Source organism: Nyctereutes procyonoides, unplaced genomic scaffold (genome assembly GCF_905146905.1).
Source record: "Nyctereutes procyonoides isolate TBG_1078 unplaced genomic scaffold, NYPRO_anot_genome, whole genome shotgun sequence".
NCBI lineage: Eukaryota > Metazoa > Chordata > Mammalia > Carnivora > Canidae > Nyctereutes > Nyctereutes procyonoides.
In genome coordinates, this window is record NW_026575020.1 from 8,857,451 (window position 1) to 8,882,039 (window position 24,589).

At 44.5% G+C, this 24,589-nt stretch overlaps 1 protein-coding gene and 1 pseudogene across 4 annotated transcripts in view; one reads left to right on the plus strand and one right to left on the minus strand.

Annotated features, from left to right (window-relative positions):
• SPAG9 (sperm associated antigen 9) overlaps nucleotides 1-3,958 on the minus strand; it is a 142,007-nt gene extending 138,049 nt beyond the window's left edge. For 2 of the 4 annotated variants that reach the window (XM_055318496.1, XM_055318488.1), the window contains exon 1: nucleotides 3,494-3,957. In XM_055318496.1, coding sequence (XP_055174471.1) covers nucleotides 3,494-3,796 — 303 coding nt within the window. In that variant the 5' untranslated portion in view covers nucleotides 3,797-3,957. Of the gene's footprint in view, nucleotides 1-3,493 lie in introns of all 4 variants that reach the window. The other 2 variants (XM_055318486.1, XM_055318502.1) reach the window with 2 other exon arrangements.
• A 12,197-nt stretch (nucleotides 3,959-16,155) lies between these two features.
• Nucleotides 16,156-16,512, plus strand: LOC129509998 (40S ribosomal protein S20-like; annotated as a pseudogene).
• The last annotated feature ends 8,077 nt before the right edge of the window (nucleotides 16,513-24,589 follow it).

Consider the following 24,589-nt stretch of genomic DNA (forward strand, 5'->3'; position numbering starts at 1 on the left):
AAACAATTTGACTAAAGTCTTCATATAAAACATCAATTTTGTTACTGCTTTAAGTACTAATTCGTTGGGGAAAAGTTAATTTGAAAATTCTCAGTAGTATCTCTCACCTCAGTATTTAATCACTCCAATTCTTTTAAGCAAAAAGCCACAGAAAAGTAGTCACAAAATCACATAATCATAACATCTTCTTCCCAGCAAAGATATTCTCTTTTCAGCTTATTCTCCTCAAATATGCTTCTATAGTACATGGTGGGAGGAAAGGGAGGAGGAAGAGCGTGCATTTTTAAGTACAATCTCCCTCCACTCAGTCATGCTAAATAAACTCGAACTTTGAATATAATGGTAATAAGAAACAAGGCACACAGAATTACTTGAAACTAGATTCCTGGGCAGCCCCGGTGGCTCAGCGGTTTAGCACTGCCTTCAGCCCAGGGAGTGATCCTGGAGACCCAGGATCGAGTCCCACGTAGGGCTCCCTGAATGGAGCCTGCTTCTCCCTCTGCCTGTGTCTCTGCCTTTTTCTCTCTCTGTGTCCCTCATGAATAAATAAACTAAATAAGAAGAAAGAAAGAAAGAAAGAAAGAAAGAAAGAAAGAAAGAAAGAAAGAAAGAAAGAAAGAAAGAAAGAAAGAAAGAAAGAAGAAAGAGAAAGGGAGAGAGAAAGAGAGAGAGAGAAAGAAGGAAGGAAGGAAGGAAGGAAGGAAGGAAGGAAGGAAGGAAGGAAGGAAGGAAGGAAGGAAAAAGAAAGAAAGAAAGAAAGAAAGAAAGAAAGAAAGAAAGAAAGAAAGAAAGGAAGGAAGGAAGGAACTTCCTAAGAAAAGCGTTCTTAAACTTATTTGCCTACTTATCAGAAAAGTTGGGGTTTTGGTTATTTTTTTTTTAATTTTTATTTATTTATGATAGTCACAGAGAGATAGAGAGAGAGAGGCAGAGACACAGGCAGAGGGAGAAGCAGGCTCCATGCACCGGGAGCCTGACGTGGGATTGGATCCCGGGTCTCCAGGATCGCGCCCTGGGCCAAAGGCAAGCGCCAAACCGCTGCGCCACCCAGGGATCCCGGTTTTAGTTGTTTTTAATTACTCAAAGCAATCAGGTTTATTTTAAAAGAATCAGAACTGGGATCCCTGGGTGGCGCAGCGGTTTGGCGCCTGCCTTTGGCCCAGGGCGCGGTCCTGGAGACCCGGGATCGAATCCCACGTCGGGCTCCCGGTGCATGGAGCCTGCTTCTCCCTCTGCCTGTGTCTCTGCCTCTCTCTCTCTGTGACTATCATAAATAAATTAAAAAAAAATTAAAAAAAAAAAAAAGAATCAGAACTTGAACAAAACATAAACAACACTAACATAGTTAGTCTTCACAAGAATAACATCTCTCTCTAGGTCACGGTTTTTAAAAATCATTGACTGAAAAAAAAAAATCCCTGATTGAGGGGGGTCTGGCTGGCTTATTCAGTAGAGCATATGACTCTTGATCTCAGCGTTGTGAATTCAAGCCCCACGTTGGGTGTAGAGATTACCTAAAAATAAAATATTGGGATGTCTGGGTGTAGAGATTACCTAAAAATAAAATATTGGGATGTCTGGGTAGCTCAGTGATTGAGCAGACGCTCAATCCTTGATCCCTGGGATCAAGTTCCACATTGGGCTCCCCACAAGGAGCCTACTTCTCTCTCTGCCTATGTCTCTGCCTCTCTGTGAGTCTCTCATGAATAAATAAAATCTTAAAAAAAAAATAGTCTTTAAAATTGTTTTAAAAAAAACCAAACACCCTCCTGAAACTAATACTACACTACATGTTAATTAATTTGAATTTAAATAAAATCTTGGAGGAAAAAAACCCACTGATCTACAAATAAATCATTCAAAGATCCATAGGGCTTACTATGGATAGAGCAGACACGCAAAATCTAGCTGAAAAAGCGAAATTTAACTGAGCCAAGAGTGAGGAGCTAGCCAGGGTGAAGCTCTGAGGAAAAGCATCCTATGCCAAGGGAATAGCATGGGCAAAGGCACCACACAAAACTTAGATAAGGAATGTAAAGATAAATGGCTTGACCAGGGAGCCCAAAAGGTGGAGTAGTCAGCAACAGGGTGATAGATTTCTTGATTAGCATTTGAAACTAATTGTAATCTTTTTCATTTTAAAGCTTTCTAAAAATTTTTATTTGACAGGGAGAGAGAGAGAGAGAGAGAGAGAGAGAGAGAGAGAGAGAGAGAAAGCACAGAGGGAGTGAGAGGGGAGAAGCAGACTCCCAGCTGAGCAGGGAGTCAACGTGGGGGTAGATCCTAGGATCCTGAGATTATAACCTGAGGTGAAGGCAGAGGTTTAACCCACTGAACCACCTAGCCTGGTACAAAGGTATATGTGACAAAACAGAGGTCTAAGTGGGGATAGTATTCAGGGTCAGGAAATGAGCTGCTAAATAAATCTCATAGCCTAATGCCTTTTTGCCCCAAGCATTTTTCAAAGAGAACATGTTGCTGGTTCAATAATTCAGTATTTAGTTCCCTTCAATCACCACGTATTTAGCCCGGTGTATTAGAGATTAGATGCTCAGAAAACAAAGATGCACACTTCGCCTGAATTAGGTAAATTCCGTAGACATAAATGCCAACACACCCTGAAAGCTTAAATCCTGGACTGTCTCAAGAAGTCCAAGGCCTATCGCTTGCACTCTAGAGCTCCAAAAGGCTCCCGGACCCGAGGCGAGGGTTCCGAGGTCACTGCCACCAGTCACCTACACCTCCCCAACCCGCCCCGCCCCCCAGCCCTCTTCATAAACAAACAGAGGGTTTGTGAGGGGAACTGTCCAAGGTGACCACCTGACACGGGGGAACGCTTTGGTGTGAGATGTCAATAAAACAAAACCGTACGCTCTACTGACAAGACTGTTGCTCTACAACATCTAAGTGCTGACAAAGTGTCAGCCAAGACCCAGAAAACATAAAACAAAACCTCTTTCTCCACAGGGTTAAGCCGTCAGGAAGAAACTGACCGAAAGAGGGAGACGTCTAACTTCCCAAAGCAGCAATCCCCTAGAAAGGTACTGGAACCAGCGGAAGTTACATACCCAGGACAGAAGTGTTTAAATGCCCCCCCCAACACACACACACACACACACACACACACTCACCGTGGTAAAAGTTTGAACCGCCATCTGACTATCCCACGGTGGTCGGAAACTTCCCTGAACTACAGGAGGCTACAGGCCACCCCGAAGTCTCCGCCCCCAGCCAATCTCAGGTGCCCTCAGGCCAAGCTGTGGCTCCCGCCCCGGGCCTTGCCTCCTCGTCTCCCTCCCCTGTCCCGGACACCCACTAGCCTGCCGCGGCTTCCGACGCCGGCCGGGGGTCCCGGGGACCTCCGGCCGCAGGCCCGCCCCCCCGGGAGGCCCGGCGCGCCCGCTCCTCGGCCGGGCCGCGACCCGCGACCCGCGACCCCCGGCCCCCGGCCCCCGGCCCCCGGCCCCCGCGCTGCCCGGCGGCCGGCCCTCACCTCCTCGGCGTGCTTGCGCAGCGCCTTCTCCCGCTCGTACTGGGTGATGAGCTGCTCGTTGTCGTCCCGCAGCAGCTCCAGCTCCACCTGGTGCTCCTGGTCCTGCGCGAACACCGAGTCCAGGTTCTCCAGCACCGCCACCACCAGCGGCATCAGCTCCTTGACCACCTCCTCGTCGTAGCGCCCGATGAGCCGCTCGAACTCGCGGTAGATGGAGCCGGCCAGGCCGGACACCCGCTCCGACATCACGGCCCCGGAGCCGCCGGGCTCCTCCTGGTACACCACACCGTCCTCCAGCTCCATGGTGGCGGCCGGGCGGGGGGCCCGGGGCGTCGCCGGCTGAGGGGGCGGCACGGGCCCGCACGGGACGGGCCCGGCTGGGGCTGGAGCTGGGGCTGCGCCCGGCGGGGTGGGGGGTCCGGGCCGGAGGAGGGGAGGGGTGGGGTGAGCGCACTCAGCCCAACGGCTGCTGCACCAACTGCCGGGGCGGCCGGGCCGCGCGCGCCACACGTCACCCGCGGGGCGGGACCCGCGCCGCGTCGGCCCGGTGGGCGTGGCCCCGCGGGAGGCCAGGCGCGGCCGGGGGGCGGGGCCGTGCGTCACCGTGCGCCGGCGGAGGGGGCGCCGTGGCGTCAGCACTGGGCGCCGCGCGGCGGGCGCGTTCGCCAATGGCAAGGACGGCTGGAGGAGGGTGGCGAGAACTGTCAGCGCCCGGCGGGACTCGCAGGGCGGGTCCCCGAGGAGAGGGAGGGGTCCTGGGAGAGGGACAGGCCGCCCGGGATTAACAAAGCTAACATTTCTGTCGCCTTCTGCAGCTCACAAAGGGCTTTCTCATTTGTTCCTCACGACAGGCGTGGTGTCGTGGAGGTCTCGTCGCCGTTGCACGGACCAGGGGGAAGTAGGCCCCGGAAAGTTGTGGTTCACTCAAGGTCACGCAGCCAGAACGAGGAGGAGGCCGATCTGGGGCTCAGACCAGTTCAGATTAGGAAGCTCGGGCGGGCTCGGAGAAGAGTGGGACACACACGGGGAGAGGGTTAAAGCGACCGTAGCTAAGACGGGCTGTCCCTGAGTGATGCGGCGGGCTCTCGATGGCACGGTGCGGGGACGGCGAGAGTAGGGGTGGCCCCGTAGGTCAGCGGAAGTGCGAAGCATTCCGGACAAGGGTAACACTGACGCCGCATCTGGCACGTCCCCAGACACTGAGCCCCTCTGCCCCGGGCCACCTGCGACGGCGGCCTTTCCGGGCTCCAGACACCCGACGTCCCTCTAGTCCGGAGGAGGGGCGGCGCGGGGAAGTGAGGGGCCGAGGAGTCCAGGAGGGAAGGGCTGGAGTCTCTGGGGTGGGTAAGTCCCAAGATCCGCGCGGCCTCCGCCGCCCGCCGGGAGAGCGTCACGTGTGGGGAATGACACAACGCCCAAGCCTCAGGCGGCCTGAGTCAAGGATGGCTTTCCGGGCTTCTCCTTCAACCTCTAGAGATGGGGCGGGGCGAGAGACGCTCCCAAAAATCCCGCAGGTGACCCAAGGCGTGTAGAGGCCGGTCTCTCCTAAGAAGGGGGAAGAAAAGGCAGGACTCGGATAAATGGGAGTCTAGTGGGGGGAATAGGCCATTCCCAGGATCAGATACCCTTGACCTGTTTACAAGTTCGAGTTCTTTCTACCAAGTTTGAACTAGTCCCCCAAGGTCTTACAATCTGGACCCCCCTGGAGACCCGTGAAAACACAGTACGAATGTTGGACGTGGGCCAACCTGTAAACTCGGACGGACAAAAATGAAAATACTAAGATATTTAGTCTGTACTGTCCCTCTTTCCCAGCTCGCCCCATATCCACCCTTATGTGTCTGAGTCAAGACTCTGGTTCTAGACTTTTCTCTCTTCCTGAGGAGCTGGTTACCTAGGCTCATATAGATAGATGATAGATAGATAGATGATAGATAGATAGATAGATAGATAGATAGATAGATAGATAATAGATAGATAGATAGATAGATAGATAGATAGATAGATATCTTCCTGGGACTCAGAGAAGCAGGAAAACCTAGCTCAAGGATTTATTTTGTCTTCCCACAATATTATCATACACATTAAAAAATTTAGAAGAGAGGAGCCTGGCTGGTTCAGTAGATAGAGCATGCCACTCTTGCTCTCTGGGTCCTGAATTCTAGCCCCATGCTGGGCACAGGGATTACTTTCAAAAAGAAAAAGAGAAGAAAATTTGGGAGGGGAAATGTTGATTTTTAAGTATGTTGTTAAAATCAAGACTTCATAATAAGTATGTTTCTTTAGGTATAAATTCATCTTAAATATGAGGTATAGATTTATGTCTTGATTTTAAGCTCCTGCTAGCTTTCAGAGGTCGTATTTGTTCAAAATAAAAATCCAGCCAAATATCCATCAGATGTGGAATACATGAATAAAATACGGTGTATGCATATCTTGGAATATTTATCATTCAGCAAAAGAAAGAAATGAAGTACATGCTACAATATAGATGGACCTTGAAAATATTATGCTAAGTAAAAGAAACCAATTACAAAGGACCACGTATGAAGGATCAGTGGCTGGGGCAGCTGGATGGCTCAGTTAGTTGAGCATCTGACTCTTGATTTTGGCTCAAGTCATGGTCTCGCAGTGATGGGGCTGATCCCTGGGCCCAGCTCTGTACTCAGTCGAGAGTCTACTTGAGGTTCTTTTCCAACCCCCTGCCACTCCCCCACCTCAAATAAATCTTTATTTTTAAAGATTTTATTTATTTATTCATGAGAGAGAGAGAGAGAGGGAGGCAGAGACACAGGTAGAGGGAGAAACAGGCTCCATGCGGGGAGCCTGATGTGGGACTCAATCCCAGGGCTCCAGGATCACGCCCTGGGCTGAAGGCAGATACCCAACCGCTGAGCCACCTAGGTGTCCCATCAAATAAATCTTAAAAAAAAAAAAAAAAAAAAAAAAAAGATCAATGGTTAGCTTGAGCTGGCTGGGGTGATGAGGGAAATTGAGTGATGCTAATGAGTATGGGGTTCCTTTTGGGGATAACGAAAATGTTCTAAAATTGATTGTGTTGATAGGTACATGACTGAATATACTAAAAGCCATTGATGTGTGTCTGGGTGGCTCAGGTCATAATCCCAGAGTCCTGGGATCAAACTGCACATGGGGCTCCGTGCTCAACAGGGAGTCTGCTTATCTCACTGCCCCTCCCCAGGCTCCTGCTCTCTCCCTCTTTCTCTCTCTTTCTCAAATAATAAATTTTTTTAAATCTTTAAAAGCCATTGAATCATATGCTTTACAAAGTTGAATTGTGTGATATGTGAACAGCTTTATCTTAGTAAAGCTGTTAAATAAAATTTATGGTTATAATGACTTTATAGTAAACTGAGTAGAAGCATACAGCCATGTGATAGAGTAGAAATAAAATGGTTTTAAATTGAGAACCTTGTAGTTCTAATATAGGCTGGTCATCTTGAACAACTGATGCCAGAAACAAAAAAAAAAAAAAAAAAAGCAGGGATGCCTGGGTGGCTCAGCGGTTGAGCGTCTGCCTTCAGCTCAGGGCGTGATCTCGCAGTTCTGGGACTGAGTCCCACATGGGGCTCCCTGTGAGGAGCCTGCTTCTCCCTCTGCCTATGTCTCTGCCTTCTCTCTGTGTCTCTCATGAATAAATAAAGTCTTAAAAAAAAAGAAACAAAAAAAAGCAAATAGTTACTGAGTACCTACTGGATACCAGTTACTACAATAAGGGCTTATGAGCCTCAGCTTCTTCATCTGTAAAGTCAAGAGGTGTGTTACAGACTCTGTAAAGATTTCTTGCATTTCTCTTTTTTTTTTAAGATTTTATTTATTTGAGAGAGTGCCTGCCTTTGGCCCAGGGTGTGATCCTGGAGTCCCGGAATCTAATCCCACATCGGGCTCCCTGCAAGGAGCCTGCTTCTCCCTCTGCCTTTATCTCTCTCTCTCTCTCTCTCATAAATAAATAAATAAAATCTTTAATAATAAAAAAAGACCTGAGCTGAAATCAAGAGTCGGATGCTCCTGACTGAGCCACCCAGGCACCCCTCTTGCAATTCTAAAATCCTGTGATTCTTGGGGAGGGGAAAAAATAATAGTAAAATAAAAGCCTCTAATTCCCATTTATAGGTGGGAAGGAAGGCAGGAGAGGGACTTGAGATTTAGTCCCATTAGTGAACTCCTAATTTTGTAGACAGCTATCCCACCTCCTATACTCAACCACCAGGATAAATTTCCAGCACCTACTAGTGCTGAGATTATTGTTAAAGACTAAGAGTCATTCAGGAAAACAAGTCATGTTGTAGACTTTAGAGTAAATGTTTACTTTTGATTCCTAAAAGGAAGGAAATTCCATTTTAAGAGATTTTTTGGCCTTATAAGAATAGTGAGGACACTAATGGAGGCAGCAGAGGGGAGGAGCTGATGGGGCAGGAAGGGAGGTGTTTCTTCCTAAGCACAATAACTATAATCACTGGAAGACTGAAATTACTAGTCCTGTTGTTTGTCTAGCCTTCTGGAACTTTTACGGTTATTTCTATGTGAATCAGTTTCTCAGATTTCACAAACTATATTTGCCCATCGGTGGAGAGAAGATCGCTGAAAGAGGAAGAGAAAAGAGGGCTCCCAGTTCCCAAGGCCGTCTGCCTATGGCAGTGTGAAATGACAAATAATCACAAACTATACCAAAAACCAGAAAGTCCTTGGTGAGACAGTCTAACTGTGGAAATCAGGGTTCTTGAAAAGTCCCAGAGGACTTTTCTGAGCCCTCAGTTTTTCCTTTGAAAGCCTTTATAAGGTGTCAAGAGAAGATAGACAAATCTGTCCAGGCTGTAGTTGCAAGAAGGTCTCTAGGCAAGTGCTATTCCCTTCAACACCACCCCACTTAGAACGTTGGACTGGCAGAAATACCTCCTAATGAGGAGGCTGGGGCGCCTGGCTGGCTCATTTGGTGAAGCTTGCAACTCTTGATCTCAGAGTTGCAAGTTTGAGCCCCACGTTGGGTGTAGAGATTACTTAAGAAACAAAAGTTAAAAATTAAAGAAATAGGGGATCCCTGGGTGGCTCAGCGGTTTAGCCCCTGCCTTCCGCCCAGGGCGTGATCCTGGAGTCCCGGGGTCCAGTCCCCATCAGGCTCCCTGCATGGAGCCTGCTTCTTCCTCTGCCTGTGTCTCTGCTTTCTCTCTCTCTCTCTCTCTCTCTCTCTCTCTCTCTCTCTGTCTCTCTCTCTCTCTCCTCTCTCTCTCTCTCTCGAATAAATAAATAAAATCTTTTTTAAAAAATTAAAGAAATAGGGGCACCTGGGTGGCTCAGTGGGGGTTAAGCGTTTGCCTTTGGCCTGCATCATGATCCCTGGGTCCTGGGATTGAGCCCCATGTCTGACTCCCTGCTCAATGGGGAGCCTGCTTTTCCCTTTCCCTCTGCCCCCACGCCTGCTTGTGCTCTCTATCTCAAATAAGTGAATAAAAATCTTTTTAAAAAATTTTAAATAAATAAAGCAAAGAAGCTGTGGGGCACTTGTCTGGCTCAGTCGGTGGAGCATTCGACTCCTGATCTCAGGGTCCTGAATTTGAGCCCCACATTGGGCCTAGAGCTTATTTACTTACTTACTTTTTTATCTGTTTATTTTTAAAAGTGGTAAGCTGCAAAGTTTATTGAGTACAAAGCTCCCAAAGAGGGAGAAGACCCAAGAAGATTGCCCTAGCGCTTACATTTTAAAAAAATTAAAAATAGAGGCACTTTGTGGGTTAGTCCGTTAAGTATTTGTCTTCAGGGACACCTGGGTGGCTCAGCAGTTGAGCGTCTGCCTTTGGCTCAGGGCCTGATCCTGGAGTCCCAGATTGAGTCCCGCGTTGGGCTCCCTGCATGGAGGCCTGCTTCTCCTCCCCCTATCTGTGTCTCTGCCTCTCTCTCTGTGTCTCTCATGAATAAATAAATACAATCTTAAAAAAAAAAAAAAAGTATCTGTCTTCAGATGATGGAGCCCTGTGTCGGGCTCCTTGTTCACTGAAAAGCCTGCTTCTCCCTCTCCCTCTGCCCTTCCCCCAGTTTATGCTCCCTCCCCCGCCCATAAATAAATAAATAAAATCTTTTATTTTTTTCAACTATTTTAATTTATTTATTTGACAGAGAGAAAGAGCACAACCCGGGGTGGGGTTGCAGAAGGAAAAGCAGACTCCCCACTGAACAGGGAGCCAGATGCAGGGTTCCATCCCAGGTCCCTGGGATCGTGACCAGAGCTGAAGGCAAAGACACTCAACCAACTGAGCCGCCCAGGTGCCCCTAACTGAAATATTTTTAAAAATAAAAATTAAATGAAGAGACAGAACATATGGCTGAAGCAAGAATCCCAGAAGCTAAGGCTGTTTTGAATGGGTCCTAAGAAAATTGGTCAAATTTGTATTCAGGTCTATTTTTTCTCCATTTCCTTCTGACTTGAGTTAAGTGAAAGAAGAGGTTCATCAGCTACCTCAGTATACTTTTTACACATAGAGCTGAAGTTCACTCTGGGAATAAAAGATATATTTTCTAAATAGTGGATTGGATTTTCCCCCAGATTACAGACAAATGCAGACTCACTATAAAAAATTTGCTAAATACAGAAAAACACAGAGAAGATAATTGAAATCACCCGTAGAATCCCATCTTCCGGATGTCCACAGTTAACATTTGACAATCTATAGGGTGATCCAGGAAGTCTTCATTGTCCTTGGGGAGAGGAGTCAAGTACATAGACGGGGACTTGTTTTCTCTGGAGTAAGCATCCAGTGAGACTTGCCAGAAAGAAACCTGAATTTTGGTCCCCCATTCCACCCTCACTCCCTCACTCGAGTCTCCTAAGTAAATAGATGAGAAAGACATAGATTAGAATTTTAGGAAACATCAGACAAACCCAAACCCCATTTCTAAAGGTCTTTCTTTAAATAGATTTCATTGGGGATAACATTGCAAATCCATTCTAGTTTAGAAATTAATTTTGACATACTTACTAACAGTCATACTGGGAAAGGAATAGAGATGAAAAGAAACTATTTCTTCTAAATGCCAACTTATTTGTGTGTATGATTTGAGAGGAAGATCCCAATGACCCAGAACATCACACCTGAAATCTGCCATCTTTAAAAACTCAGTGCAATTCAGCCAAAACTTGTTGCCTTGGAAGTGCTGAGTCCTGTGCCAGGCCCAAGGTGAAGAATCTTGGCTAAGATCAGGCACAGTACTTGCCCTCAAGATGAGCAGTCTGTTAAGGGAGGCAGGCCTGGGAAGCAGAAACCATGTGCTAGTGCAATCTACATACATAGAAGGTACAGTAATGGCAAAGAGAAAAGAACAGCTATATCTGGAGGTTATTTAGGTGAACGCATCCTGGAGGATTTTGCCAAGGAGAAAGTAATCCCTGCAGATGTTGGCTTGGAGGTTAACTCATGGATTCAGATAAGCAGAGAAAAATGATGTATTTGTTTTGTCTAAACCTAATGTGGCCTACTTCCTGAGACCACACTCACAAAACAGACCTAGTTCAAAAGAAATATTGGTCTAAGGGATTATTGAAACAGTCTCTTTAGGTCACATGCGTGTGTGCTCTCTCTTGAATAAGAATACTGAGTCTTGGGGCACCTGGATAGTGTCTGCCTTCCTCTTGGGTCATAACCTCTGGGTTCTGGGATAGAGCCCTGTGGTGGGCTCTCTTCTCAGCAAGGAGCCAGCTTCTTCTTCTTCTTCTCCCTCTGTGCTCTCTCTCTCTCAAATAAATAAATAAAACATCTTTAAAAAAAAAAAAAGAATACTGAGTCTTTTGGCTAGCCTCTCACCTAACTGATCCTTCCCTTAAGAGACCTTAGAATAAGAGGGAGAAGTGTGGGGATGCCTGGGTGACTCAGAGGTTGAACGTCTGCCTTTGGCTGAGGGCATGATCCTGGGGTCCTGGGATTGAGTCCCACATTGGGCTTCTTGGGAAGCCTGCTTCTCCCTCTGCCTCTCTCTGTGTGTCTCTCATGAATAAATAAATAAATAAATAAAATATTTTTTAAAAAGGGAAAAATTGTGTCTTTAGCCACTTGATGGAGGTGGATAAAGGTGAATGGGATCTTTGGATCCTTGAAGGGACCTCTGATCTTTGTCTTCTGGCCTCTTGATGGTCTCAAGCAAGTGATATTTTTGCTTGCCTGGTCTCTGGATATTCAGCTTTCCTTCAAAGTTAAAGTTTTGAGTTACTAGAACCCATGCCCCATTCCCCATCCCCCATGTGTCACTCCGTGTCTCATTTGGCCTCCTCTGACTCTGATGTTATGTGAGATGTCTGAAGTCTGGCTGTGATGGCAGCCTTCCCTGCAGCTCTCACCTCAGAGCCACCTGCTATGTACTATCCACTTCTGCCACCAAGTTCCCATGCTAGGGTTGCAAAGCTAAGCCTCTAGGCCTCCCAGGGCCTAACTCCACAGCACAGATGACTTGATGTACTTGTTCCTTAGGTTAATATGGGTGATCTTCAGGGCAGCATTTTCCTGAGCCCCAGATGAGAAGAAGGTAGTGTCCTCAGTGGTACTTTGATTTATTCAACATACCTCTTACTCTCTGAAACAAGCATGGGCTCCCAAAAATAAGGACACACGTGATAGTTTTATGTTCTTCATACCTTTCCTCTTTTCCTCCATCCTATCCTACCAATCCTCCAGTCTGAATAAGTGAAGCCTTTTTCCATATGTTCTTTCTCCATCTCATCTTCAACTCCTGGTTAAATCTTATCAGGAATCAAAAGTGTTTTCTCTCCATCTTGGGAGCCCTGCAGGTGAGGTCCACTTTTATGCTAAAATGCAGGGGTGCACAGAGGTGGGGGAAGTGGATAAAATACTGTGGGTAAGAGGCAAGAATTTTGTCTAGTTTGTTAATGTCTTTGTGTATATGCGTCAGCTGATCTTAGATCTTTCCCCTAGAATTCCATCAGTATCTGTCCAATCTCCCTTCCCGCCTCCACATGCCCATGTTACTTAAGGTAATGGCCATGGTTATGGGCGTGAGAAATATTTGAAAGAGCCAATGGACAGAACTTGCCAGATTTCGAGGGTGGCAGAAAGGGACTTACAGTTTTCTGGCTTGGGCAAATGAGTAAATGGTGGTACCACCAATCTAGAGAGCTAATTCAGGACGGAAGTTTGCTTTTTAAAATAAAATAAGTTTGGGGGTGCCTGGCTGGTACAATCAGTTATGCACCTGACCTCTTGGTTTTGGCTCTGTGCTCAGCACAGAGTCTGCTTGAGATTCTCTCCCTCTCCCTCTGCCCCTTCTGTTCCTGCTCTCTCTGTCTCCCTAAGTAAATAAATCTTTAAAATAAGTTTGTTTGGGATACTTATGGTTTGAGGAGCTTCTGGACTGGATCACAAAGAAAGATGATAGCTGGACAAACCATTTGAAATCATTAATTTATGGGGTCCCTGGGTGGCTCAGAGGTTTAGCACCTGTCTTCGGCCCAGGGTGTGATCCTGGAGTCCCAGGAGTTACTTTTTAAAGTAATCTCTATACCCAACATGGGGCTCGAACTCACAACCCCGAGATCAAGAGTCGCAAGGTCTACTGACTGAGCCAGCCAGGTGCCCCTTCACCCTTTATACTTTGTGTAATCAACAGTTTTCTACCAAAAAGCTACCAAAAGCCCCTTCACCCTTTATACTTTGTGTAATCAACTGTTTTCTACCAAAAAGCTAGATGAAATCAACAACTCTGAAGAAATGGCTTTTTTTTAAAGATTTTATTTAAAAATCTCTCTCCCTCTACCCCCGCCTCCTTTCTCTAAAAGAAAGAAAGAAAGAAAGAAAGAAAGAAAGAAAGAAAGAAAGAAAGAAAGAAAGTTAGTGTCTTTCTCCTTCAACTTTCTTCTCATTTTATACCAATGAGATGAAGACCTAATGAGTAAGAAACTTCGGGCACCTGGCTGGTGCGGTCCATGGAGTGTGCAACTCTTCATCTAAGGTCGTGAGTTTGAGCCCCACATTGGGTGTGGAGCCTACTTAAAAAAAAAGAGAAAGAGAGAAACTTTGATTAGAAAGCAGAATAAGGGCACTGGCCACAGGGTTAGGGGGTGAAGGATAGAGATCCCAGAAATGAAACAGAAGAATCTTCAAAAAAAAAAAAAAAAAAACAGGGACACCTGGGTGGCTCAGTGGTTGAGTGTCTGCCTGTGGCCCAGGGTGTAATCTGGGGGCCCCTGGATCGAGTCCTGCATCGGGCTCCCTGCAGGGAGCCTGCTTCTCCCTCTGTCTGTCTCTGCCTCTCTCTCCGTGTCTCTCACAGATAAATAAAATCTTAAAAAAAAAAAAAAAAGAATCCTCAAAAATGAAATAGAAAATTCACCTGAAAATGAAACCTTACAATTCTGCCCAGAATGGAGCCTGTCCTGGTAAGACTTTACTACCTCTAGAGAAAGCTGGGAACCCATCCACAGGTTGCCACGTCAGCAAGGCCGGGGCTGACTGTTCAAAGGAAAGTATGCATATATGCATATGTAATCACTGGGCAAACTGTAGTTGTTAACATCGTTTATTCCTCAGAAAAGTACAAAAATCCAGCAATGAGGACAAGGCCAGCCCACAAGTAGAGAACAGGATATGAATAAACTAAAACACAATAAAGTACTATTGAATCTATTTTCTATTTAAGTGATATGGCTTATCTAAAATAAAACAGAAAAAGAGGGCTGGTTGGGAACAAGGTGTGGTATCTGGTCAGAAGGGAAATCATCGTATGCACAGCCTCTATGACCTTTGTCACTTTTTTCCTCCACATATTCATGCATGAAAATGACTCAACACTAACACTAGCAGCTTATTTTTAGCAGGGGCAACAGAGCCAGTTAAAAACCTAAGCATAGTACCCATTGCCAATTGACAGTCTCGCACATCGGAAGCAGGGAACAGATACTCATTTGTTCATTTCAATTGGACATGTGTGACTCGAGGGGCACCAGAGAGTCGGCCTCTTTCAAGATATCTATTTGCTCTTTCCTTCTGCCTCGGTGCTGGGAACTCCCTGCCGAGAGTTACTCCTTTGGACATGAGATCTGAACATTAGGAGGTCACTTAGCTAGCAGTGGAATCTAATTCCCTCCTTTTACAAGTGAGGAATCATCCACGGTCACCTTCTGGCTTCATTGAAGCTAGTATCTAACACTGGACTAAGCTCAATGCCACATTCAGGACTCTATTTTTCAAATTCTGAAATCAGAAGCCAAGTGTCATACATTTGATATAAGATCATATGTCTGGAAGAAGAGGACATATCCTGGCCTATCTCCCATTCTGTTATATAAATGTTGCATATAAGGGAATAACATTGTTTACTATCAAGTTAGCAGAAATCAAGACTCAGAGGAATATATTCTTTTTTTTTTAAGATTGTATTTATTTATTCATGAGAGGCACACAGAGAGGCAGAGACAAAGGCAGAGGGAGAAGTAGGCTCCCTGTGGGCAGCCAATGAGGAATTCCATCCTGAGACCCCAGGGTCACACCCTGAGCTGAAGGCAGATGCTCAACCACTGAGCCACCCAGGTGCCCCCAGAGGAATATGTTCTTTAACGCTTTGTAAAAAAGTTAAAATTCAAAATCTTGGCCAAGCACAAAGCAATAAACACAAGTGATTGAGAGTGTACAAGGTGTCTGGAGTTAGCTCCCGGGGTCTGAATTATGCTTCTGCCACTTAACTAGCTGTGCTTCTTAAACAAGTTACTCTCTTGTACCATAGTTTCCTCTTCTGCAGAATGAGTTTGAGAATATGAGTATTAGTCTTACAGGGTTGTTGTGAAGGTTCGATGCCATAATACACACAAAACATTTTGAATAGTGGCTGGCACAGGAGTGTTCAGAGTAAATGTAAACTACATTTTTAATTCCTGTCGGATTATTAGTGAGTAGCCATGCCCAGCTCCATCTCCATCTCCTATGGGTATCTCTTCTTACTAGGAGTCTGTTACCAAATCACACCCTATGTGTCTGCATTCTCATGGAAGGATTTCTGCAGCATGATATCATCTCTCGAAAACTACAGAGGCCAGGTATGTTCAGGGGCTAGTGGCCCAGTTGGAGACAGGACTTAAAGCCCTGACATGAGAAGAAGGCTCGAAGTACCTGGATCTGAAGCCCCTACTGAAGATAGCCTCTGAGGAGATCACAGAGCTGCCTTCCAACTTTAAATACACTCATAATTTTAATAAGTCATCCAGTCCATTGTGTTTTTGTTATCCAAGCCTGATGGACTAAGTCTCATTAAACCACTGAGACTTGTGATTGACTTTTGGCTCTAGCACAACCTAGCCTATCCTGACTAATACAAAAGGTGCTAAAATCATAGTATTACGGAAATTATGGGGCACCTGAATGGCTCAGTTGGTTGGGTGTCTGCCTTTAGCTCAGGTCATAATCCTAAAGTCCTGGGATTGAGCCCTGGACCTTGCTCAGCTCCTTGCTCAGCTGAGAGCCTACTTCTCCCTCTCCCTCTGCTTGCTGTTCGCTCTCTCTCTCTCTCTTTCTCTGTCAAATAAATAAATAAATAAGGAGAAAGACGTGGTCTCCACCAGAGCGGAGTCCAGGATGCCCTGATCCTGCTGCTGACTCACCGCTGTTTGCTCTCACTGAGGAAAAAGCCGGTCAGGAAGCCACACTGCAGCCATGGCATTTAAAGACACCGGGAGACACCCTTGGAATCAGAGGTGGCGATTCACTGAATTAGAATTACTCTAACCAGCCGCAACATAAAATCTTTGGAAAAGGTATGTGCTGACTTGATCAGAGGTGCAAAGGAAAAGAATCTCAAAGTGAAAGGACCAGTGCTGATGCCTACCAAGACTCTGAGAATCATTGCGAGAAAGACTCCTTGTGGTGAAGGGTCTAAGACTTGGGATCATTTTCAGATGAGGATCCACAAGCGACTCATTGATCTGCAGTCTTTCTGAGACTGTTAAGCAGATTACCTCCATCACTACTGAGCCTGGAGTTGAGGTTGAAGTCACCATTGCAGATGCTTAAATCAACCTTTTTTTTTTTTAAATCAACCTTTTTAATAAATTATCTGTTGTTAAAAACAAACAAATAAATAAAATGCAAAAAAAAAAAAAAAGAAGAAGAAGTTATAGATTATGTGATATCCAGCCCCAATCGGGAGAGACTGGAGAGACAAACCAAACCAGTCCAGTATTATGATCATCATCAGTGAAGACAAAAGACACCAGACCCATGTAACAGACTCCCAGTAGGCGTCTTGGAAAGTCAGATGACAAGAAAGCAAGAGGGAGACAAATGTGAAATCATTGCTCTGAATGGTGAACCTCTTCAGGCTTCCCCCAGAGAATTTTAGTCTGTTAAGACTAGACCAGGGTCAAGGCAAGTGGAGAGACTTTTCCAGGCAAAGAGCCCGTGTCTTTGCAAAAGGCTTTATTATATCTAAGTTTAGAAAGTGGAAACAAGAGGAGGGTTGTAAGAGAATGTGAAAATAAGTGGGATTGAGGAGCTTAAGGAGAGAGAAAAAAATCAATGGCATTAGAATCATCGCTCTAGTAGTCGTGAGCAGAAACTAGGAGTGTCAGGAGAAGGCAGTGTAGTTGAACAGGAAGAAAAGAGATAACTGATCCCATTTGGGCTGCCTTGTAATCCTTGGCATCTTATTGGGCCAGAAAAGCATATAATTCCTGAGGACACAATGTTAAATGGCATGGTGTGGTAGTTAACATGAACTCTGGAGCAAGAATGGCACGGATTGACAGCCAGCCTCTGCCACTTACTTGTTTTGTGGTCTTGGCTAAACTATTTAACCTTTCTGGGCCTCATTTTCCCCACCTGAAAAATAAGAGTTAGAATCAGGCCCACCTCATATAGCTGCTACCCCAGACTATGTGAGGAGCCTCTTATAAGTTCTTTCTCCCATCAGCAAATTTTGCAGGTTTTCCCCAAAAATCTCTTCTCCTCCCTCCCTCAAGGATCAGGGCCTCACTCAGAAGATTGATGATGCAGTTTTTTTTTTTTTTTAACCATATTGCAGAGCTAGAGACAGACAAATGACCTGTGTGCAATTTTTTTTCCCGAAACATAGGCAATTACCTTCACCAAATGATCATGCTGTTTGATTTGTAGTTTGACTCTGGAGTCAAAAGTGGGAGGGTTCATACTTCATTCTTGATTAAGGGCAGTGAAGATTCCCACAGGACTCATTCCTAATTAGTATTATGAATGGCCTCTCTTTGCCCTGCATCCCAGGATGCCTTTCTGTTTCTCACATGTGGGCATAATGCGTTAGTTGCTCTGATTCCTTAAATCATTAATAGCAGGACAGACATGACCTGAATCAATTCAATTCTTTGCACAGTGTTAGGGCTTGCTGTCTTGTTGATTATGATTTCTTTGCATCTCATAGTGCATCTCATAGTGATCCCTCAGGAAAGTGAGACTTTTAGAAAAAAGCCTTCCACGTGGTGAAGAAGCACACACGTAATTTAGAGATGAAGCTCTGGCCCTGCATGGACTGGCTTTAAATCCTAGTTCTGGGGCACCTGGGTGGTACTCAGCAGTTGAGTGTCTGCCTTCAGCTCAGGTCCTGATCCCAGGGTCCTGGGATCCAGTGGTGCATTGGGCTTCCTGCATGGAGCCTGCTTCTCTCTCTGCCTGTGTCTCTGCCTCTCTCTGTGTCTCTCATGAATGAATAAATAAAATCTTAAAAAAAAAAACACCTCGTTCCACTTCTTCTGGCTGTCTGAATTTGAGCAAGTTACCCACCTTCCATGAGCTTCAGTTTCCCTACCTAAAAAATAAGGACAATAATAGTATTTACCACACTAAGTGGTTGTGCATACTACTATAAATAAAGCACTGTGCCCGGCACAGAGTAATCCTTCAATATATGTTGTCTATTATCGTTCATTTTTGTGTAACAAATGAATGGCAATTATTGGTCCTTTTAAGATACTTTTTCCTTTTTAAAAAAGATTTTATTTATTTATTCACAAGAGACAGAGAGAGAGAGGAAGAGACACAGGCAAAGGAAGAAGCAGGCTCCACGCAGGGAGCCCAACACGGGACTCGATCCCGAGTCTCCAGGATCACACCCTGGGCTGAAGGTGGCGCTAAACCGCTGAGCCACCTGGGCTGCCCTTAAGGTACTTTTTGATACTTATGGATCACTGGGGGCCTGAGTGGCTCAGTCATTTAGGTGACCAGCTCTTGGTCTCAGTTCTGATAACGGTCTCAGGTTGTAGGTTGGGGCCTGGCGCTTGGCTCTTCACTCAGTGGGGAGTTTGCTCCCTCCCCCAACTTGTGCACCTGAGCTCTCTCAAATAAATAAATCTTAAAAAAAATAAAGATCACCTTTTTTCTAAGACTATTTAAATCACAGTATAATTACTGTCAGTTTCAGATAACGTACATTAGAATACTAAAATTGGGGATCCCTGGGTGGCGCAGTGGTTTGGCGCCTGCCTTTGGCCCGGGGCGCGATCCTGGCGACCGGGGATCGAATCCCACGTCGGGCTCCCGGTGCATGGAGCCTGCTTCTCCCTCTGCCTGTGTCTCTGCCTCTCTCTCTCTCTCTCTGTGACTATCATAAATAAATAAAAATTAAAAAAAAAGAATACTAAAATTGTTTTTTATCTAATTTCATTTCGTTTTGTTTATGATGTATTGATTTGAGAGAGAGAAATAGTGCAGGTGAGGTGGGGAGGGGCAGAGGGAGAGGGAGAGAGAGAATCTCAAGTGGAAGTCTGCCCAAGAGACTCCATCCCACAACACTGAAATCATGACCTGAGCTGAAATCAAGAGTCAGACACTCAATTGACTGAGCCACCGAGGTGTCTCTATATAATTTCATTTCTTTAGTTTTTTTTTTAAGATTTTTATTTATTTATTCATGAGAGACACAGAAACAGAGGCAGAGACATAGGCAGAGGGATAAGCAACTTCCACGCAGGGAGCCTGATGTGGGACTCGATCCCAGGACCCCGGGATCAAGCCCTGAACCGAAAGCAAATGCTCAACTGCTGAGCCACACAGGTGTCTCTTTAATTTAATTCCAAAAAGGCTCTACCCTGGGCAGCCCCAGTGGCACAGCGGTTTAGTGCCACCTGCAGCCTGGGGTGTGATCCTGGAGACCCAGGATCGAGTCTCACATCAGGCTCCCTGCATGGAGCCTGCTTCTCCCTCTGCCTGTGTCTCTGCCTCTCTCTCTCTGTGTCTATGAATAAATAAATAAAATATTTAAAAAAAGGCTCTATGCTTGGCAAACAATAGCATATTACATATTGTTGTAAAAATTCTAGAAGACACGTTTGACATATTGTTAGAACGCATATTTGTCAGATATTGGAATTTATATCTACACAATCACAAAAAGTCTGCCTTTGAAATAAAAGAACATTGTCAATGCTTTCATGTTTGGCTTTGAGATATTTATATAACACTTTTATGCAAATAATCCCCACCTATTTTTTCTTAGGCCTAGCATCTCTTCTGAACCCCAGATAAATGTCTTCAGTTGGTTACCGTACATTCTCTCTCTTGTATCACCTCCATCAGATGCATTACATCTTCCTCCAGCTGGCTTTTTCTGGTCTTCCCTATTTGAATAATATCATTATTATCACAATTCTTAGGTGTAAAATTCTGTCATCCATAGCTATAAAAAAACCCAGATATTTATTATTTACTTTGTGCCAGACACTGTGTTAAATTTTATTGCATTACTTTATAAAAATCCTCTCAACACTCTTATGATGTCGTGACAAAAACTGAGGTGTGCTTGGCGATATTGGATATCTTGACCAAGGTCACATAATTAATATGTAGTTGATCCAAGAATCGCCCCCACATCACTTGAAAACAGACTCATGATCTTCAGCACTATCATTGCTGTGATAGAGTTCCTTTCCAGCTCTTGTCAATCGTATTCAATCACTTCCCAAACCTTGTTAGTTTAGCCTATGAGTTTTAGTGCAAACATCCCTTTGACCACTTTAATCCTCATACCTTGATTATTGATGACATTGGCATTTTCTTTATGGGCCTCTTTGCTCCCTATCCAATCTACCCTCCAGACTATAGCTAGATTCTTCATTCTAAAGCATAGCTTTCCCCATGTACCAATGTAATCTTGAATAAATCGAGTCATCTCTTTTGGTCTGTGTGTATGCCTATAAAGTGAGTGAATTAGATAGCCACAACATTTTTATTAAGTTCTAGAGTTTTAAGATGTTTCTCAGGTCACTGTTCTACACTCAAAGGTTCCATGACTCTCCATTAACTACGGTCCCAATTTCTTGGGCTAGCATTCAAGGCTTGTCATTAATCTGCTGGTCTTCTCCCCCTCTATTCTAGAAGCACTCTATCAGGAGCGTCTAATGAGTTTCTCTGACATTTTTTACTTTTCCCTGTTTGCATCCTTTGCTCTTGGTTATTTTCCTTGTCTCCCAGAACCTACAGACTTGCCTATTTGCCATCTTCTCTCTGTGCATCCCAATCATACTTCGGTGAAACCTTCCCCCTATGCTACCAAGGCAGCCTAGTGACCACTCTTTCTCCACAAGAGTTGATGTCATTAGTGCAGTTCACTAAACATTACTCCTGTTATTATTTTGGGGGAGGGTAAATATATTCAAATTTGCAAGTTTATTGTTGTTGCTATTTAAACAAGGGAGGGTGGAAGGCCAGGGATCTGATGTCTGAGGTAGTGGATTCCCCTTCCTGGAAGTTTCAAGAAGAAACTAAAAAAAGAAAAAGAAAAGAAACTGAAACCCTTTGTCAGGGTTTCTGGAGAAATGGGTTCATATGTCCATTAACTCCATTAGTTTCAGGGTGCCTGACTGGCTCAGTCAGAAGAGCATGTGACTCGATCTTGAGATCATGAATTTGCTTCCCACATTGGGGGCAGAGATTAAATAAATAAATAAATAAATAAATAAATAAATAAATAAATCTTGAAAAAAAAAAGATTAGTGTTAGCTTAAATTCTTATTGTTTTTTAATTTGTTCTGTTGAAACATTTACCTACAGAAGCCTGAAGGGTTGTGTATAGAGTTGGGCAAAGAAGGGTAGGGCGTGTCATGTAATTAGGATGGCTTCCAGGAATAGATGAAATCTTCCTATTTTCTATTGTCCATTCCCCTTCTCCAGATTCTGCCTGGGCAAGATCCTCCCCACCCAATAAGGCTTATAACATTTTTAAAGGAACCTGCCTCCAGGAGATGGTCTTGTAGAGTCTATCGATCGACAACCTTGGAATCATCAAACTCTCAGGCTTCACTCTAGATGTACTGAATCAGAATTTGCTTTTTAGGGATCCCTGGGTGGCTCAGCAGTTGAGTGTCTGCCTTCAGCTCAGGGTCTGGGATCAAGTGCCCCATCAGGCTCCCCACAGGGAGCCTGCTTCTCCCTCTGCCTGTGTCTCTGCCTCTCTCTCTCTCTCTCTCTCTCTCTCTCTGTGTCTCTCATGAATAAATAAATAAAATCTTTTATTTATTTAAATAACCCCACCCTGGCTGCTCAATAAATAAAATCTTAAAAAAAAGAAGAATTTTTGTTTTAACAATTTCCTATGTGATTTGTTTGTACATAGAGGTTTTAGAAGCACTAGTGCAGCGGTCCCCAACAACTTATAAAGGAGCTTTGTAGATAACTATTGAATGGATACTTAATGCATCCTCTCCCCCGCCACCAAAAAAAGTAAGAAAGAAAACTAGGGGGTACCTGGCTGGCTCTGCCAGTGGAGGGTGCAACTCTTGATCTTAAGGTTGTGGGTTCGAGTCCCATACTGGGTGTAGAGATTGCTTAAAGATAAACTCCTAAAGGACGCCTTGATGGCTCAGCGGTTGAGCACCTGCCTTCAGCCCAGGGGGTGATCCTGGGGTCCTAGGATGGAGTCCCATGTCAAGCTTCCTGCATGGAGCCTGCTTCGCCCTCTGCCTGTGTCTCTGCCTCTCTCTGTGTGTCTCTCATGAATAAATAAATTTTTAAAAATCTTTATAAAAGATAAAATCTTAAAACAACTTAAGAATAAATAAATAAAATCTTATAAAAAAACCTTAACAAATTAAAATAAAATCTTAAAGAAAGAAAATTAGGAGCCAACATCTATTTTTTTTCATGTCCCCTATCCTATCCATCCGTAAGACCTATGTGCCAAACCTTGAATATACGTCCTGTAACTAACCACTTGTCTCTTTTTTCTTTTTCATCACATATTCCAAACCACCATCATTTCCCACTTAGACTAATGGTATAGTCTCCATCAGCTTTCCTGATTCTGTTTGAAGAAAAATTTTTTATAACATTTCTTTATTTTATCTTTTTTAAGCCTTTATTTATTTTTTATTATTTTTTAAGACTTTGTTTTTATTTTTTTTAAAGATTTTATTTATTTATTCATGAGAGACACACACAGAGAGAGGCAGAGACACAGGCAGAGAGAGAAGCAGGCTCCATGCAGGGAGCCCGGTGCAGGACTTGATCCCGGGACTCCAGGATACTCCCTGGGCCAAAGGCAGGTGCTAAACTGTTGAGTCACCCAGGGATCCCCAAGCTCTTATTTTTAAATAATCTGTACACCCAACATGGGGCTTGAATTTACCACTCCAAGATCAAGAGTTGCACATTCTTCTGGCTAAGCCAGCCAGGCATCCCTTTTAAATTTTTTTTTCCTTTTAAAATTTTTTAAATTTTGAAATACTTAATAGATTTATGGGAAGTTGGAGGATGCTTAGCTGGCTCAGTCAGTGCAGCATGCGACTCTTGATCTCAAGGTCATGAGTTCAAGCCCCAGGTTGGGCATAGAGCTCACTTAAAAGAAAAGAAAAGATTTATAGGAAGTTGCAAAAAAAAAAAAAAAAGGTACAAGGAAGTCGCATGTATCCTTAACCCAGTGTCCTCTAATGGTAACATCTTGCATAACTACAGAACAATATCAAATCAGGAAATTGACATTAGTATAGTCTGCAGAGTTTATTCAGATTTCATCAGTTTTACAAGCACTAATTTGTGTGTATGTATAATTCTATGCAGCTTTATCACATGTGTAGATTCATGTAACTGTCACCACAATCAAGATACAGAAGTAGTCCATCACTCCAAGGCTCCCTCTTACTACCCCTTTAGGAATACCCCATGCCCTCTCCCCCATCCCAAACTCCTGAACACTCCTAATGTGTCCTCTATCTTTAAAATTCTGTGAATTCAAGAACTTTATACAAATGCAATAATGTATAATCTCTCTTGAGATCTATCCAAGTTGTTGTGTGTCAATAGCTTATTTCTTCTTCTTTTATTATTATTTTTAAAAGATTTTATTTATTTATTTATTTGATGGAGAGAGCACAAGCAGGGGGAGCAGCAGGTGGTGGGAGAGAGAGAGACAGGCTCCATGATAAGCAGACAGCCTGACTTGGGGCTCTGGGGTTTGATCCCAGGACCCTGGGATCATGACCTGACCTGAAGGCAGGTGCTTAACCAACTGAGCTACCCAGGCGCCTCTCTTCCTTTATTATTATTTTTTTATTTTTCAAGATTTTATTTATTTATTTATTCATGAGAGAGAGAATGAGAGAGAGAGAGAGAGGCAGAGACACAGACAGATGGAGAAACAGGCTCCATGCAGGGAGCCCGACGCGGGACTTGATGTGGGAACTCCAGGATCATGCTCCGGGCCCAAGGCAGATGCTCAACTGCTGAGCCATCCAGGTGTCCCATTCTTTTATTATTGAGTAATGTTCCATGGTACAGATGGATAGAGACTAGTTTGTTTAAGCTTTCATTTGATGGACATTTGAGTTGTTTCCAGTTTTTAAAAAATATTTTATTTATTTATTCACGAGAGACACACAGAGAGAGAGGCAGAGACACAGGCAGATGGAGAGGAAGTTTCCATACAGGGAGCCTAATGTGGGACATGATCCTGGGACTCTGGATCAGGCTCTGGGCCGAAGGGAGGCACTCAACCACTGAGCCACCCAGGCGTCCCTGTTTCCAGTTTTTGGCTATTACAAATAAAGCTGCTAAGGACATTTGTATGCCGGTTTTTGTGTGAAAAGAACATAAATCTTTAATTTCTCTGGAATAGACACCCATGAGAGCA